This window comes from Pocillopora damicornis, chromosome 7 (assembly GCF_964200805.1).
Source record: "Pocillopora damicornis chromosome 7, jaPocDami1.2, whole genome shotgun sequence".
Taxonomy (NCBI): domain Eukaryota; kingdom Metazoa; phylum Cnidaria; class Anthozoa; order Scleractinia; family Pocilloporidae; genus Pocillopora; species Pocillopora damicornis.
Window position 1 is genome coordinate 3,321,942 of NC_142676.1, and position 18,059 is coordinate 3,340,000.

Genomic DNA, 18,059 nt, shown 5'->3' on the forward strand with positions numbered 1-18,059 from the left:
TTTCTTTGCCTTTTTATTTTCCTTTCGGGACTCAGGCGCCTAAGGTATAAAGCTTATTAGTTATATGAAGGCTCGTGCGTTAAGTATAATTATGGAAATGTTGCCGTAGAGGTCCTAATTTTCTCTTGGGTATATTGCCTTTTGATTAACTAAAAATGTTACAAAATTTCCTGGCTATGGGTACGACGCATAGGAAAATGGTGTAAATTTAAAGTTAGTGGAGTCTATGACTGTCATAGTACCTACCTTCATATGGAACTCTGGCCATTGCTCACCATAGTGCTTACATCAACGGATTCTCCAACGACATATACTCTTTTCGTTTAACTGTACACGACTTCTTTGGGCTTTCGCTGTATATTTGTTGTTGGTACACGCTACCAGCTGAAAAAGACAAGATCCTAGATGGACTTAGTTAACAAATATAAACACATTAAAGAATTCAGTGCACATTGTAGTTTCGAGTAATCTACTCTGTCCTCTAACGATATAACTATGCTGACCCCACCTTCTCCGCGTTTAAACCTCTACAGTTATTTCAAAGAGAAGGAGACGGGAAAAGATGAAAGTTTTCAGTCATTACCTCCTTATTTCTTATTTCCCTTGTGCATTTACAGCCAACATTTGGACATCTGATTGCCTGAGAGAGAATCTTCTTTTCGGTTGCTTTATCAGGGAAAATATGCTATCGACTGGGTACGAAATGACTGGATACTTGGAAGTCTCTATGGGTCGGGCCCCCACCCCCCGAAACGAGTGTTATGACGTCACAAAATGGAAGTAGCCGCCCATTAACTTGTCTATTCGACAGGCAGAACCTAGATAAAGACCGGAGAGAATATTTTTTTCTGTTGCTTTATCAACTGGGTACGAAATGACTAGATACCTGAAAGTCTCTATGGATCGGGGCCCTGAAACGAGTGTCATGACGTCACAAAATGGAAGTAGCCGCACATCATGGATCACTTACGTTCGACTGCATCGGTGATTAAACTCGCTTGATCAAAGTTCATACGTCGTAATCTCTCTAAGTGAAGCACCATAATGAAGCTTTTATTGTCTGAAAGGCCCGTCATGGGTGCTCATCATTAAGTATGTCCGACCACTCGGCCATTCTGCACTACTAGAAATAAATGTGGTATATCTACATGTAGAACAGGTTAAATAGATAAAAAGATGAATACCTTGGTAAATAAATGACTAAATAAACGAAGCAAAAGAAAGAGAAAAGAGGCAACCGCTTTAAGCTAAAGAGGTCATTTACCCGGTCTTGGTCCAGCTTCTGCCTGTCAGTAGGGCAAGTTAAAGATAGTCCTTGACTTTCCTGCCTGAGAGAAATTTCAATTATGATGAATATTCAAACAGTTGAAGATCTTCTATATAAATCATTTCGGAACTCGTGCTACTTAGTCGAGGAAGCAAGGCGCACATTTTCCGAGCTAGCGGAAAATTGGAATGTCAAAAATTGAAATAGTGTAAGTGTTACTTAAACTCTCTAAGAAATTACTAGAACAATTTCTTGAATACAGGATAATCAGGTGAGGTGAAACAACGAAAACCAATACTGAATGATACTTATCATATCAACACTCATACCTTTTACCACGCTCCACACTATCTTTGGTCGCATCTCTTTGAATAGGCTTTTTAAGCGGTAAATAACACATTTGGCATTAGCCTAGAGGAAGTCAACGTCCACCTAAAGTAAACTCGGTCATCCTTAACAAACAACCCGAACTGCGACAGTTGCGTGGTTAAGAATATGCAAAAATTTCACTTGTCCTTCAAATTATTTGTGTTACGGAGCCATAAATATTTTGGAGAAAGTAGACGCGTCGCTATTTACATTGCCTTTTGCATGAGGCAAGTATTGGTCTAATCTCCAGGCAAAGCGTTCATTCTCTGATTTTCCTCGGAAGAAGAGATAGTAAAAATTGACGCTTGAGCCGGTGATGGGATTAATCGGTATTTCGTGAGAAACTTCAGAGCCGGTTGTCGCGAAGTACACAGCAAGTGTAACTGCTGCTGTCAGTAACTTTTGCTGGGGCTTGGCCCCATTACTATTCTTCTGTTTCCTTTCCTATCGTGTACTAAGGTAATGTTTTTTTTAAATTTGCTATTAAGTACCCGCTCGGTGTCACATAACTGTCAACTTGTTGCTGATTAGAAACGTTCTTAAGAGATGATAAGGACACTTAAAACCGTACATAAGCGCAAATTTTCACTTTTGCTGGACAATATCAACTGCTCTGGAACTTGAAAACTAGCAATAATTTCGTTCTAAAAGCGGCTTTCGGTTCTTTTGCTCCAGTTTCTGCTTTCCGAACCATAAACACCTGTTCAGACCCCGTCACAGCGACTGAAAACAACTCTGGCCGTTGCATTACGTTTACTCAAAACTTACCTGCGCAGAGAACTACTTACAATCCCACATATTCTCTCGAAAATTTTACAACAGTTTGGTCTTTTTAGTTTCTATTTTTTTTTAAGCTTCGGGCGTAAATGGGCTCTTTTCAAAATTGTTAATTACCTCGACTGAATGAAATTCACAAAGATTAAATACCTCTTACTAACCGCGTTACGAGGTTCCGTAACTCACAGTGCCGTTCAAGAACATGCGGTTATTACGACACCCTTTATATCTCGGGTTCAAATTAACCCCTCAACTCCCGTGAGTGACCATGACAGATTTTCTCCTTACTATTTCTATAATGTTGTCTATTAGGCTTCGTTATATACTACTATAGAGTAACGCGTGCACAGACCAAGTGCTCTACACAACTGCTTTATTAGAGTGCCATGAAGTTAATTACACACAACGATATATGAGCATAATCACGTGACTGCGGTCAAGGGTGTGCTAACCAATAGCATAAAGATTATGTAATAGCTAAAGTATTTATCTAAATAGGAACAAACACAACATATACAATATCATGTAGACAAGTGATGAGAATTAAGAAAAAATCAATTACGGGATTACTAACAGATTCGATACCAAATTCTCCAAACTATTACAATGAGAATTGTTTGGCAGACAGTAAGGAGAATTATTAATGAGATCTTTGGGGTTAAAGGGTTAAGGAGGAAGATTTAAATTCAAAACAAGGGCTTAAGCTCACCCGGTTGTACAGTGAAGTACGGCCTGATCGATTGAACAATTATAGCGCACGAAATAACCGAGAGATATAAATAGATGAATACTATTATCCAACTGCACAAAGTAGGGTACAAATATCCTGCGATGTTGTGCGGTTATTTGGACAGTTGGTTATTTTGTACTGTATAAAACCTGTTTAACCAGTAGACTGAGCGCGAAATGAACAGAAAAACTCAGCAAAAAAAAAAAAAAAGCAGTCGGATAATAAATAATTCATTGGATGCTTTGGTGTGTAGTATCGCTGGGTATTTCATTCGTTGTTTGTGTTTTGACTCGCCCAACAGGCTTGTCAAAATACGGCACAACTTAAAAAAATACTCAGTGATAGCACTCATCAAAACGTCTAATAAGATACTTTTAGTGAAAACGTTGATTTTGACAACTGTAGATATGCTTTCAAAAGGACGCATAAAACATAATTTATCACATAAACTACGGTGTTATACAGGGATTTCCGGCCCTGAGAAAAGCCGTAACAACACACGTGAAAAAATATCGTATTTTTTCATGTGTGTTGATATACGCAATTAGCTGCTGACACGTCACTCGCCTTTGGCGCCACTCGATCAGGTTAATGAATGAACGGCAAAGCCTTCACGATTCTCAATACAAGTTGTTTATCTTGAGAATCCTCGACTTATGGCGGCTAAAAAATCCGTATCGCTGACAGACAGCGAGGTTCAAACTTTCCAAGAAGGGGAAGAAAACCAATATACTAAAAGAAAAACCGAAAGTTACGAATTCAGTGGCTTTGGTGTTAGCATTTCTCTTGGCTGAGAATGAAAATCGACAACTTGAAAATTTGTCACTGGCTGATTTTGGCCATTTACCTGAAAGACTTCTTGTGTCGGTAAGGACAAAGTCAATAAATGAGAATTTTGTAAATTGAAAATTACGACCACTGTTGTTTTGTAATCATGATTCAATACATTTTTCCATCTTAAGAGTTAGCGCCTACGCACTCTAGGGTTGTTATTCGAGAATCATCGATTCATTTATTTTCATTCATTTATAAAGTCGGCTTTTCTTCTCAGTAAAGGGCTACTGTGTTTATATGGTAAACAAAATAATACATGGTTGCTTGTAGATATGGAATTTCTCTTCTCGTGTGGAACTCGACATCTCACTCGTTCACTGCGCTCACTCTTGAGCTATCAAGTTATACACTCGAGGAGAAATTCCAAATCTCCGCGCGCCCATGTATTATTCTCTATATATTTTACGAGCCAATACTAAAACTGCGGTCTGTCAACGATTTGCAATGTCCTGGCTTTATGAGAGGCAATAATCGGGTCTCAGGCTTGGCTTGAAATAACTTAGTGAATTCGCACTGTTTTACTCTGGTTCTGCCAAAGAAAGAAATTTAACTCCCTGCCTGTTTTAACTACTCCTGTGCGCTCTTTCCGCGGCTTGAAAAGGTCTGTGTGGTCCTGATGAGGGAAAATTCATGTGACTTTGCAGCCTCAGAATTACCTCATGGACGAAACTCTTTTCACGGCCGAGCAATTAGTGGAACTGATCGCCTACTAACAGAGAGGATTTGCAAATATAGACAAGGAGTGATATTAGTGATAAATTTCAAATTTTATTTATACGAGGCCATCGCCATAAGAATGGTGTATTACATATATTTGTTTAAAATGGTACAAGCAGCAATAAAACCTATTTACGAAAAGAAAAAGGTCATCACAACTAAGGTTCAATTCATAATGATTCACAATATCTAAAAAAAAAAGAAATAAAATACGAAAAGCTGCCCACAAGATATTCCTAGGGGCCCCCGTTTTGCCTGTGAAGCTTTGGGCGGAGAGCGAAAGACAGTTGCCGACAGATTTAGATAACTTCAAAGTACATACATTAAGTGCATAATCATTTTAGGTATCTGGGAAGGAGCTAGGCTGATTTTCTGGTAACATATTATAAATTATCAAGCAAACCTTAAAAAATCGATAATGGATCAATGAAGCCTATTGGAGTAGGATTGCTAATCTGAGATTCGATTTTGCTGATTTTTATCTCGCAAAAGGAACCTAACGAGGCCGCCGAAGGCAGCCCCTGTACTCTCTTTATCATAAATTTTATCAAGTATACCAATTTGTCACCATGCACTCTGTGAAACAAGGGCTCTTCCGAGGCAAAACAAGGGCTCTTCCGCAGCAAGAGTTGAGAGCATGATTCGAAACTATCATAGCTTCATGTTATCCACAGTTGGTCCTTATTTATTTGAGTTTATTGGAGATAGAAAACAATTGGCTTTGTGATGCTTCCAACAAGGTGACAGCATTGATAAACTAAATATTGAGTCAAATGTTCGTGGAAAATTAGTAACGATTTGTCAGAGTCCACTCTTTGCGCAATTTCATCGAGAATGTAACCCTGTAATTTTCTTAACCTTCAAGATTGGATTTTAAATTAGGTGGTGGACTAATCTCAACTTGAAGAAACAGTGTGTCATCCACAATGTAGCGCCGCGAATGAAGTTGAAAATGAGAAATGAAATGATTAAAACCCCTACCCATGTTTTCTTCTGTCTTGGGCCTTGCAAAGTTCGGAACATTTGTCGCAACCATTTCATTGATCACGTTTTCCCGTTGGTCTGGATCATCCTGTTGATCAATCAATGTGATCTTGACTTTCTTATTGAAATGCCAGGGTAGTATTGCGTCATATTCACCTTTCATTATAGTGATGAACACCGACAGGTGAGTGTTCTCTGCATTTCCAGTCCCATTAGGGTAAATGTATACTTTTAACTTGTAGCCAAAACTTTCTGTTTCGGTTTTGATGTAGAATGGATCACTTTCTATTCTCTGTTTTTTTCCTTTTTTGGCTTCTTTCAAAATCTCGCTGAAACTGTCAATCCGCCAAGAAAACACGTTTTTATGTTTTACGCTCGACAACTTTTGCATTTTCATGGCATTTTTTTTCAACTCAATTCTTGTCTCATTTAACAAAGCTTCTGTGTTATTTGATTTCTCTTCTGTCTTCTTCAATTTATCTTTTGTGTTATTCAGCTCTTCTTCTGTTTTATTTAACTTATCTTTTGTGTTATTCAGCTCATCTTCTGTTTTATTTAACTTGTCTTCAGTGTTGTTTAATTTAATACAAACTAAATCGAGATGGATTCTTGTTGCTGACTCAAGATGATACTCCATTTCTTGACGTTGTACCTACATGAAAATTTATACTTCATTAAGTTTTACCAGAAATTATACCGACCATTATCTACGCCCTTAACTTAAACAGCTAATTTATTTCAAAGTTCTTTTCGATAACGGTATGATGTGGTCTTCAACACACTCGTCAGAATCCTTTTTGTTGGTTATATTTCCTCGAACTTTCGACTAGAGAGGTCATTTATTACAAGGCTGCCTCCATAAACGTGTAAGATTAAGTTAATACTACAAAGGGATTGGCTATGAGCGGCAGATATTGGTCTATCTACCTTACCAGCCCGAAACTGTCGGCTTCATTTCGTAGCCGCTGGGACATTTTGAAGAAAAAAAAGAAAAAAAAACACTAGCTTCCAGAATTCGTCTTGAAAACATCAAATACGAAGCAAACCACGATGGAATATGAGGTCATAAGGTACATGATACGTTTCTTTGGGCCTGTTATATGAATTTCTCACCTTTGTATCACAACCTATTCCTGCATATGGACAGGAAATTATGGTCAGCGGACACTCATCTTTAGTGTGATTCGAAACCTGCATCAAATGAAATAAAGGACTTGAATAAAAAGGAATGGCAGCTACCAAAATCTGTCAGTGGGAAAGAGCACTAAAGGAGTAGCGGGAATAAACGTGAGCGTCACGTTAATTTCTACAGCCATTTTAATCTAATGAATAGAACTGTAGCATTGCTTGGAATGCATCATATGAGGTCAAGTGATTGACGGAGATGCAAGTGTTCATAAAGAAATTCAAAATCAATAGATGATCATAACAATTTTATGTGGCTATCCTTCGCCGTTTCGAGTTTTTTATTGACTGAAAGCCTGCATGAACAGGCTGAAAAAAGAATGAATGCGGCCTGTAAAGGTGATTTATTGCATTTCAGTGAGAATGAGATGTAACGGGTAAATAACATGAGAGGTTTTAAATATAGCAAAAAAGAACTGTTTGGCATTTTTCGCTCGTTGACACCGTGTGCCTGTGATTATGAAGCTAATGAGAGAAAACTTTGATCAAGCATCAGTGAGATTAGTCAGAAATTTGTTTGCTATGAGGCATCCGCTTTTATTTCCGTCGGAAATGTTTTTACGATGTATTTTTTACATTATCTTGAGAAATTCTAAAGTGAAAAGGTGTAAATTGATGTATGAAGGATAACTATCATGTATTAAAGCTGCACCGAGTCGCAAAAGATTCGCTGGAAACTTCAGATCGTATAACACAAATAAAGCTGAAAGTCTCACCATATCCCTTGGAATTGAACGACCACAGCTGTTTGGACAAGTTATTGGGAATTTGCTGCACTGTCTAATATGAACCTACCAAAAAAAAAAAAAAAAAAAATCAAAGAAACACAGGAATGCAGAAATTTGACTTCACTATTTTTCCTTTTTTTCGATCAATTTTTCATGGGGAATCAGGCTCTAAAGAGAGTCTCAATGGAGTTAACCGTAAACCGTAAAACGGCCAAAAAAATTAGCCTTTAGGCGTAAACATTGACAAATTATAAACCGTTAGTCGCAAAAAATTAACCGTGGGATTTTTCTGTTGAGTGCAATTAAAAGATATTAAAGATTAGCCGTAAAGTGGCCAAAATTTTAACCAATAGCCGCAAAAGCCATGACCACCTCTAAAGATCCAATATCCATATCCTCTAGTTTTTATTTGATTTTTAAGGGATTCAATTTTCCCGACAGAAACATAACCCCATTGAGACTTTTTCAAAGATCGAAAATATATTTTGTTATCTATATACTTTAATTCTCATTCGATTGAAATGGTTTCAATGTTGTTGACAGAAATATTAAAATATTTCCTGCCAAGAGGTGTATTATTTCCCATGGATTCCTTCACTGTTACGACCCTTACCTGCATCATGCAATGTGGGTGGGGCTCCGTGCAGTATATACATTGAAGGATTCTCCATGGACACACATTATTTTCGTGTTGTGTAAGATGTCTCCTTTGGACTTTTTCGGAACAGTTCTTATTGGCACACGCTACTTGCTGAAAAGGGCAGGATTCCAAGTGGATCTGTTCAAAAAATAAAACCAAAAAAAGGTTTGGGTACTGGTTCCTAACTCTCCTTGAGAAATTAAAAATTATCAAGCCCATCATCTTTATGTCTTGGCTTTCACATGTGGGAATTTGAGTTATGTCTGTGAATTTGTTATTTCAACAGACGAAAACAATAACTTATGCTGATATAGTTGTTTACTGACATTCATCGAAATATGCGTTAGTTTACCTTCTTGTTCCTCAGCTCCCCAGTCCATCCACAGCCATCATTTGGACATCTGATCGCCATAGAGAGAATCTTCCTTTCTGTTGCTTTATCGGGGAAAACGTCCTTAGAAATAATCACAGTAATATTATTCCTACCTCACCAAGATCCAGATGAGTCAATTTCTAAGGTGACAATTGTTTTTTCTTTATAAGAGCCTTTACTAGGGAGTACAAATAAGCAAGGTATATTTCAAGAACAGAAAGCGAATCATTATTTAGTTTTCAGAAATTAAAAAGTTTACTTACCCGGTCTAGGTCCAGATTCTGCCTGTCTGTCGGGCAGGTTAAAGACTCTTCTTCAATTTGCTTTCTGTAAAAATTAAATTATTAAGAATGGTAAAGAAATAATTAAGTTAGTAAGTAAGGAAGCAAGCAAGCAAATATGTACTGCAATTATTCCCATATCCCATCTCAACTAACACTTTTATCTAATTCAATACAGTCGACGCCACGTAACAACATTGACAGCAACAGTTGCTAAATCAACTTCCACAGCAGCATACAGAAACTACAACATCAAAACAAAAATATTGAGTTGGACAAACACGGAAACGAAGGTACTCGATCATTAGTTCTGTTGTGCCTTTAGAAAAATACTTGCCCGCAACTACAGTGTGCCAAGCCCTTGCTAGGATTTTTTCGAACGAGTATATTTTATTGCGCTGACACAATTTGCAAGGTACATGAGATAGTTCTATAGATTCATGTAATTTAGTGGCCGAGTAATTAAGTTGTGGATGACGAATGAGGCGAACTGAAACTTTGAATAGCAAGTATATACAAGGAGGCGAGCGTGGCCTAGTGGTTAGGGCGCTGGACTTGTAAGCCGGAGGTCCCGGGTTCAAGTCCTCCTCCCTGCCACTGGATGGATTTGTCTTCGGTGGCCCCGAATTCAACTCCTGCACGCTTTGTAAATAGCCAACTGTTCTGCCTCCTACCAGTTGGGGTTTTTAACGAGTTTCTGTTCATTTATGATGTTTGTTTCCTTATTTACAGTGTCCCCAATTAGCACAGCAGTGCTAAATACACTGACACTTAAATAAAGTTATTATTATTATTATTATTAATAGCACGACAGGTCTAGTAGTATCGCAGCACTTATAAACACAAAGTAGTGAATGTGGAGAAAAGATTTGAACTTTAAAGGACGAATGCTCTTATTTCAGTGCCTTTAGGCAAAACCTAAAGCATCCTTAAAGGTTAAATTTAGCTTTAGGCGTCTTTAATTGTAAACCGAAATGTCCAAAAGCTAGCAGTTACCTTTCATGAATCTTTAATTGAACATAAGGTGAACTTTAAAAACGTAAATCTTTTAGCATCCTTTAAGTGGTCTCTTTTTTGGCACAAAAGAGGGTTTTTAATTAATATACATTTAATTTACCTTTGAGGTGAGAATTAAACGAGTCTCGCTGTTTTGACATCTTTAATTGACGCATTAAAGATAGTCTAATTGTAATCTGAACTGTCAATAGGAAATGCATTACAAACTAGCCGACACTTGCGTTGGCCAGGAATAGCAAATTTTGTCCCATGTGCAGCAGCAAATTTTGTCGAAATATCGAATTGAAAGCAACGGGTTTTCATTTTCGCATCTCCTTTATAGAACGCATGGAGTGCGATGACAAGAAAGGATATATTTACTGCGCTAATTGTAATGACTTCGTATCACGTTCAACTTTCGAAAGGCATGAGCGAAAACGTAACAAGTCGAACTTGACAGATACTTTCGGGGCGACTTCAAATTCCCGTGATTTGTTTCACGAAATTTCAAGTTCATCTGATGATGAAAATTATTACCTTGAATGAAGAGAGCGAGTTTCAAGGAGATTTTCTTAAATTTTGTTCACCTGAAGAAAGTACAACCCAAGATAATAAAGATGTTTCCCCTTCCGACTAGCCGGCGGTCTACGAATTTTATAACATTGCTACAAATGTGCCACTACGTGGAATAAACTGGATAAATAAATCGGGGATTAATGTTTCGTCATGCTTCAAGCTCGTTTCTTTTGATACCGATGATTTGAAATTACTGACCGTCGTCTATAGAGTGATGTACCCAGAGAGGCGAATTGAAGAGAGAGTAATATAAATTTGGCTCATTTATAATCTGGTCAACTACGTATGGGTGCAAAAATGCAACCAAGAGGAATAAGTTCTGCCAAGATACTAGCATCCTGGCCAGCAAAGAATGGACAAGTCCTTCAAGACGCGTTTTTTTAAATTTTTTTTTTATTTCCAGGCATCGTCTAGTATTATTTTACACATTGAATCAAGCTTGGAGAGGAACACGTCGCGCACTACTTTGCATGTGTAAGATGGTTTTTAGCCCATGAGGAATCTTCTTTTGCAAACCCAATTAAAATATACAAAAATAAATTCCATCCAGGGGGGCCAGCATCGTTTATGCCACTCCAGAGGGTATTTTCCAGGTTTGCCTCTGCTGAACTTGAGTTGGAGGGGCAACAAATAAAAACAAATAACAAGGAATATGTTCTTATAAAAACATCGCACAAAGGCATTCACAATCATCCCTGAATCAAAACGTAAAGGGAGCATCGTATTAGAAATAGTAAGTATCTTTACACAGAAGAAAGTCCTAATTGCTTTAAAAATTTTGTGGTAATAAGAATGTTCAACTGTACTTCTAAAGTTCAGCTAGTTACAATAATATCTAATCATTTCATACAATTAAGATAGCTTTTAGATTAGATTAACTGTGATCTCCCTCAAAAGATTCCAGTTAAGGTTCCAGCTTCCATCTTTTATGAACAAGCAGATTCTGTATAATAGTAGTAAAAGTAGTATGCTTTCCAGTACTAAATGGAACAAAATGTGACCTTGGCAAGGTACAGTCACAGTTTATAATTACATTCTATGACATAAAAGTGAAATGAGGCCTTTGTTCCAGTTGAAAGCCCAACACGAGAAGTTTCCAACCCTCTTACTCCAAGGACTGGTCAATAAGCAACTCTCCCTAACTCACAAGCAAGACATCAACATTCTGACAAATATATAAAAAAACTGTATGAAAGAAAGACTTCCACAAAAGACTTCATACACAGTGTATTAAAAGAACAATTGTAGGAAAGAAACTAAACTGACCAGAGATTAAGACTATCTCAAAAAAATTACTCAGGAAGTTGTCAATTGCAGTCTGTACCAAACTCCAAAAACAAAATTAAAAAAATAAACTGAAACAAAACATCTAGGTCATAACCTATCCACATCTTCCTGAGGCTTGGCAATATATGGATTTTGACATTTGCAGCCTGTGCTAGGCATTGAGATTCCACTTACTGAAAACTTTACATTCTTAAAAACCTTACAACTGGTATGTATGTAGATAGAGTCTCAAACAAAAAATGACAATAAAAGAGAGAGAGTCTGTTCTTGAAAGAGTTGAAATGTCTATACCCATATTTGGGTATAGACATTTGATATTTTGATGTTTACAATTTAGAGGCAATGTCATTTATGACAGTCTTCTGACTGACCAAATAAACACAGGTACACTCTCACGTTTCTTGCCCAGGCACTGGCATAGATACCTGGCACTGGGTATGATTCTGGTACTGGCTCTGTGTTAAGTGGCCAGTCTACCAACGTCAAACTTGCAAAAATATTTTTTCTTTCCACAATCTATCTGCATCTTCCAGGAGCCTGGCAATACACGGATTTTGACATTTGCAGCCTGTGCTAGGCATGGAGATTCCACTCACTGAAAAACTTGACATTCTTAAAACCTTACAACCGGTATGTATGAGAGATAATTGATTTTTGACTGATATAGCATAGACAATTAGTTCTTGTGGCCCCCCTTAAGTTAAGCTCTGGAAGCTTCAGTCACCATTCAGTTCTGCTAATGCCATAATTTTTTTATGTTGTTCAGTTAAGAAGCAAATACTCTCCAACCTGGCTATAGTAGTTTTGCATTCCTTTGACTTTGAATGTCAAGTGTGCCAGAGAAAAGAGAAAGTAAATCCCTGCTTGAATACAGACACAGTCCTCTGGTGGTTACAGCTGACAACTGAAATGGGTCTGGCCTCCAGGTTTGAGACCTATTTAACAGCTCAGTGCATGTATCAAATAAAAAAAAGTTGAAACCGTAAAGCAAAAAAATAAAAATGATACGAGCATATCATTGCCGAAGTACCAAAGGGTAAGACCGAAGTATGGGCAATCTGCACTGCACCTCTCCTTCGGATGTGAAAATAAACAAGCACTGAGAGGAGCACACAAAACTCTCCACCCAGCTGGGATTGCCTTCTCTGGGCTGACTGCATGAGATTTGAATCCTCACAAGGGACTCAGAGTGTAATGTTTTTTCTTTCACTATCCTACATATGATACCATTAGCCCTCTGTGATCCAACTTGTCCATTGAGAGTGAAATGTCTTCTTCTGAAACATGATCCTCAAGCTAAAAAAGAAGAGTGCTTGAAGTAAATGATGTGTGCTTATAACCCAGTGGCAGATTTAGGGGAGGACCCCCTTCCCTTATTTTGAAAAATTAAAAACAAATGCGGAGGGAAGAAAAGCTGGCACAGAAATACATGTACAAAACATTTGGTTTCGCCCAGTGACCAAAAAGTAGTCACTCGTAAGCTGTACCATGCATTAAGATTACATATTTTGAAAAAGATCTGACAGGCTGAAACCTACTTTCAACTTAAACAATTGTAGCACAAGAAAATTGTGGTAACAACTGACTAGTCTACATATGAACAGTTGTTCAGTTTGGGACTGTACCAAGCAACAAGAGTCTATGTTATTGGAAGATTTTGTCATGCCTATACCCGCTTTCAAAGGAAACAACATTATCACAAAGTTAAAAAGTGTAAATGTAACAGAAATGTGGTCACTTGTAATGATCCAGGAGCGTTAAGATCTGACTAAAACTCTGTCACTCACAACCCAAACCTTGCATAAAGATTCTACATTTTGAAAAAATCTGACATACTCAAACCTACTTTCAGTTTAAAAGCCATACATTCAAACACATGAAAATTGTGAGTAAAACTTGTCTTGTCTGCTTCTGTATAATTTGTCAAAAAAAATTTTTGACACTTGTCTCTGGAGCCTGAACCAAATATCGATACTCTATGTTCTTAATATATCCTTAAGCATATCTTATTTTACTTTGGACTGAGTAAATGTTTATCAGAAAGCCAAAAAATGCTTAGTAAAAATAATGTGGTCACTCACAATGATCCAGGAGCATTAAGATGACTAAAAACCTCTCACTCGTAATCTGCAACTTGTATGGAATTTCCACAATTTGGAAAAAACCTGACATTCAAGAAGCTACAACTCATGGCCAAAGTATTCAGCACTCTGCTCTCCCCTTACTAGCTGGTTGACAACCTTACACTTAACAAAGTAAAAAATAAATCTTGAAATAAACTCCTAAATAAGTTTCTTGCAAGTGCCACCTCCTCCCCCCCCCCCCCCCTCCAAACAATGTTGCCTGAAACTAGTCACTATTTTGCAACACCAGGCAGATTCAGCATATTTGATTGATATTACTCATCACAACCTAAAAAATGGTCAAACAGACCAGCTATTATTTGGGAGATGACAATCAGTTAAGAATTAAGACATACTTTAATCCCTAATTGCGATGCAATTTTTCCTTTTGCCAAACTTTCAAAAATATTAAAAGTGTCCTTGATGTTTATGTTCATAACAAGTATCATGTATTATTACTTAAAAGTTTTAAATTCAAAATACAATCAAGGAATGAAGCTTACATTCCTTAAATGGCACTGACATGAGGTTTTTAATGGCTACACTCCAGTATTTATGCGAGCTCAATGCCACAACTGCTCTCTAGGTACCCCCTATCTATCAAGGCCTCCTGACTAAAATGTCTTTACCCTAATAAGCCCACTCCTCTCTCCTCTCACTAAACAAAAAATCTACAGTATTGGTTGTATTGTTATTGATTTGACTGTATTAAATTGAGCTTATCTTCTTATTCATTCCTTCCTAGTCAAAATAAAAATGTATATATTCTCCACTGTTGAAAAGCAACCTGCTATTTCAAAAAAGTCCATTACCTCCCACACCGTCCCCTCTGCCCCTACTTATTTGTTCTCGATTGAGTTCTGTTTGCATACATATAAGCTTTTTTGTCACAAGCTTGCTTTCGTAATTGTTCTAATCACACTTAAAAGAAAACAATTCACAATTGTATAAAGCGTCGATCACATATCATTACACAACAAAATCACTTTCCTACACAAGAAATATAATCGAATTAATTAGCGTCGATGCCGTGACTTGACGCTTAGATAAATTTCCTTTGTTACAAGATATCAGTTACCTACACACAGTTAGATTTTCAGATATATGAACAACTCACCTTTTTTAAATTTAGGTATCGGTTCAAAGCTGTTTGCTTGAACAAGTGAAGATCGAACGTGTAGTAGAAGTTTTCCCGCCACAAAAGGCCTCCGTCTTTCCTTGCTTCCAATTACACTTGAGTCTTAAGAGAGTGTCTCTGTAAGAGCGGTCCAGTCGATTTTGCTTGAGACACGGATTTCGCTCATTTCTTGTGTGTTATAAGACATTCATGTACCTATACTAAAACCACAATCCGTTTGATCGGATCTCTTTATTTTTCAGAGTTTTACGGAAATTAAATTTCACTCGACCGAAGGCTTGTCGTGACACTTTTCAAGACTTTAATTTGAGACAAGTTTGGAGGACAATTTACAAAAAACTACGGAACTCAGCAAAAAACAAATAACCCAGCCATGTATATTAACTCTATCTTATCTATCGAGGCGACTTTTGTGAACATCATGTTTCAATCAAGGAAACAGGAAGACTTGAATGACACCGTATCGGTCCGCTTAAGTCACACACGCGAAAACCGATCAAATTCAAGGTAAATTTTTGAAAAAGTGAGGCGTTCTTAACTGATCCAACTAACATAGCTAGGAAGTAGGTGCCATAGAAAAGGTACCTACAGAAAAAAACTTTGCGGCCCGACCTTTACGAAAACTTTATAACTCCGTGAACTTACCTAATTTTCGGCAATCTCCAAGTTTGGCCGCCATTTTGAGGGATTCGTCAACATTAAGCGTAGCAGATATAAATCAAGCAGGTAGATCTAAGACCGTCACAAATACATACGAAAGCAATTCAAATAAACCTTACTTTCAATTCAAGCAGCAAAATTTGAAATTGTTCGTTAAACTTACCATTCTTACATCCCCATGCGACCAATTCTTCCAACAATTCAAAAACTACAACTAGTGCTCGAATTCCTCTCGTCGATTCCACCGTAAGAAATGACCTGTGCCACCCCAGCTTCGACTCGAATGTGAAGTACGAATCAAATAACATAACTGCTTCATCTTCGAGGCAATGTCACGCTGGTAGTTTGATTTTTCGATCGACAAGGACGGTGATCAGGAAGCGATCGCTATGTTTACCTCATAAACGTGACCGCTGACCAGTCGCTGAGTGAAAACAGTATAGCGCGGGGTGGGGTGGTTGGCGGGCCTATCGTCATAAGATATTCGAATACATGCTTAAAAAGCTTTAGAACTCCCAGTCTAAACAGTGAAGGCATGCCTCGTGGTACAGGCAATTTTCATTTTACTCTTACAACTTTCTTTGAATCTCAATTCCGTTGACAACTCTGCTAACAAAGCATCCGAACGAAGCGATTGTTGTCTGGTTATTTTACAGTTAATTCAGGGTTAGGGAAAGTAAGCGAAGGAAATGGCAGAAAGACGATTAAACGATCGCGGACAAAATCAAGATGATAATGCAGTTCCAGCGGCAATTAGAAATAGCAACATGTCAGAAGAATGCATCGTACTGCTGGAGGAATTGATTCGCAGTAACCGGGCTCTGGCGAGCGAAAATGAAAAGCTGCGGCAGCAGCAAGAGCGCAGCAACAAATCAAACTTAGAGGCTCTTCAGCGGATTGAGAACCGTCTTGAAACTGGTGATAATGGAGCCAAAGTCCGTCGGCGCCAAAATAGACAGAAGCGAAGGACGATAGTAGTTCCACTAGCTTGTCGAGCGAGTAGAAAACATAACTGATGAGCATGAATAATGTGATATATGTTCATGATTTGCTGGATTCAGTTCTGTTTCGTGGAAGATTTGCTTTTATGTTTAGTACGTGTTTGGCGCGCAAATTATATGCACAACTCAATTATTTAGGCGGTAATCATTTGGCATAATTATGTGTGGTTTCATTTACTTGATAATCCCCTTTACCATAAACAGGTCTACCAGAAAGGTTTTTTCCTCCCCGTTCTTTCAACGAGAATACTGAATCCAGTATGAAAATTCATGTTATTATCTTTTCTCTTGAACCCTTTTGACTTTCCCTGTTTTAATCACACAGATGGGTAAGGTTAATTGTACTTGTGTAAAAAGCGTGGAAGTAGAAATAGGGGAAAGGTGACAAATTGATTGTTGAAATTATTTCATTCTTTTAGAGAGCCGTGAGAAGGAAATATAAACTTCTTTAAAAAAAGGCGACTTTAGTGGATTTTATCTTGACGAAGAGTGAGTAACATGTTATTATATTCAAAGATATTTTACTTTATATTGATTAAGCCGTGAAACCAGAGTCTAAGCTGCTGCTAGAAATATTGAGATGTTATGTGAATACATTATTGTTGTTGCTTTTGTCTAAGTGTTAATACTGTTACAACAGAATACGTGGCTTAATCAATTTGTTCTTGTCTTAGAGTAAATTCTGATAACAACTATGGAATTTTTGAGTGCACAGTAGAGCAGGTTGTACATCAACAGGGAGGACCTGAAAAGTGTCCCTGGACAAAGGATATCATTGAAGGTAGCAATCAATAATCATAGCACATGCATTTCACTTTCATTGGGGTGTCATTATGATTTTTTGCAGGTGAGCATAAGAATTTGCTTAAGCATATTGATGTATATCTCTTTTATAACAAGTCGAGTTTCACTGAAAGTCTGGCTTGAAAACATCCAGACAAAATAGTGCTCACAGTTGGTCAATCTGTCTAGAGCCCAGTCCTTAAAGATACCCCTGCTTTTAGTCTGTACTATCAATTAGTGTCTTTAACCACTTTTCCCTCAACAAAAATTCCATTATAGAACTAAAATTCAGTAACACAGTTAGATACCATGCAACTTCTAATGAGCACCCTCATTATATGTTTCAAATTTAGGACAAGAGTAAGGGTATAGTTTTAATTTTCTCCTAATTTACATAATAACTTCCTCAAATGTTGCAGAAATTTAAATATGTTGCAAACTAGAACTTTTGGGTTAATTTCTTGTCTCTGAGACACTAAGTTCAGTGTAAATCCTCAACAAAGCTTAATTCACACCTTAGCAATGAATCACCAAGGACATACTGCAAATTTATATAACTTGGCAAATATTCCTATGTGGCCAGCCATAAATGATTATAAATTTGAACATT

The 18,059-nt window shown here is 37.5% G+C and overlaps 1 protein-coding gene across 1 annotated transcript in view; it reads right to left on the reverse strand.

Annotated features, from left to right (window-relative positions):
• Positions 1–4,727: 4,727 nt before the first annotated feature.
• Positions 4,728–18,059, reverse strand: part of LOC149042079 (TNF receptor-associated factor 4-like) — a 14,940-nt gene continuing 1,608 nt past the window's right edge. Inside the window, exons 2-7 of the mRNA XM_089211555.1 lie at positions 8,868–8,931; positions 8,584–8,685; positions 8,205–8,405; positions 7,580–7,654; positions 6,792–6,869; positions 4,728–6,330 (exon numbers count right to left, since the gene is read on the reverse strand). Of these exons, the coding sequence (XP_089067681.1) occupies positions 5,548–6,330; positions 6,792–6,869; positions 7,580–7,654; positions 8,205–8,405; positions 8,584–8,685; positions 8,868–8,931 (1,303 nt within the window). The 3' untranslated portion in view covers positions 4,728–5,547. The remainder of the gene's footprint in view (positions 6,331–6,791; positions 6,870–7,579; positions 7,655–8,204; positions 8,406–8,583; positions 8,686–8,867; positions 8,932–18,059) is intronic.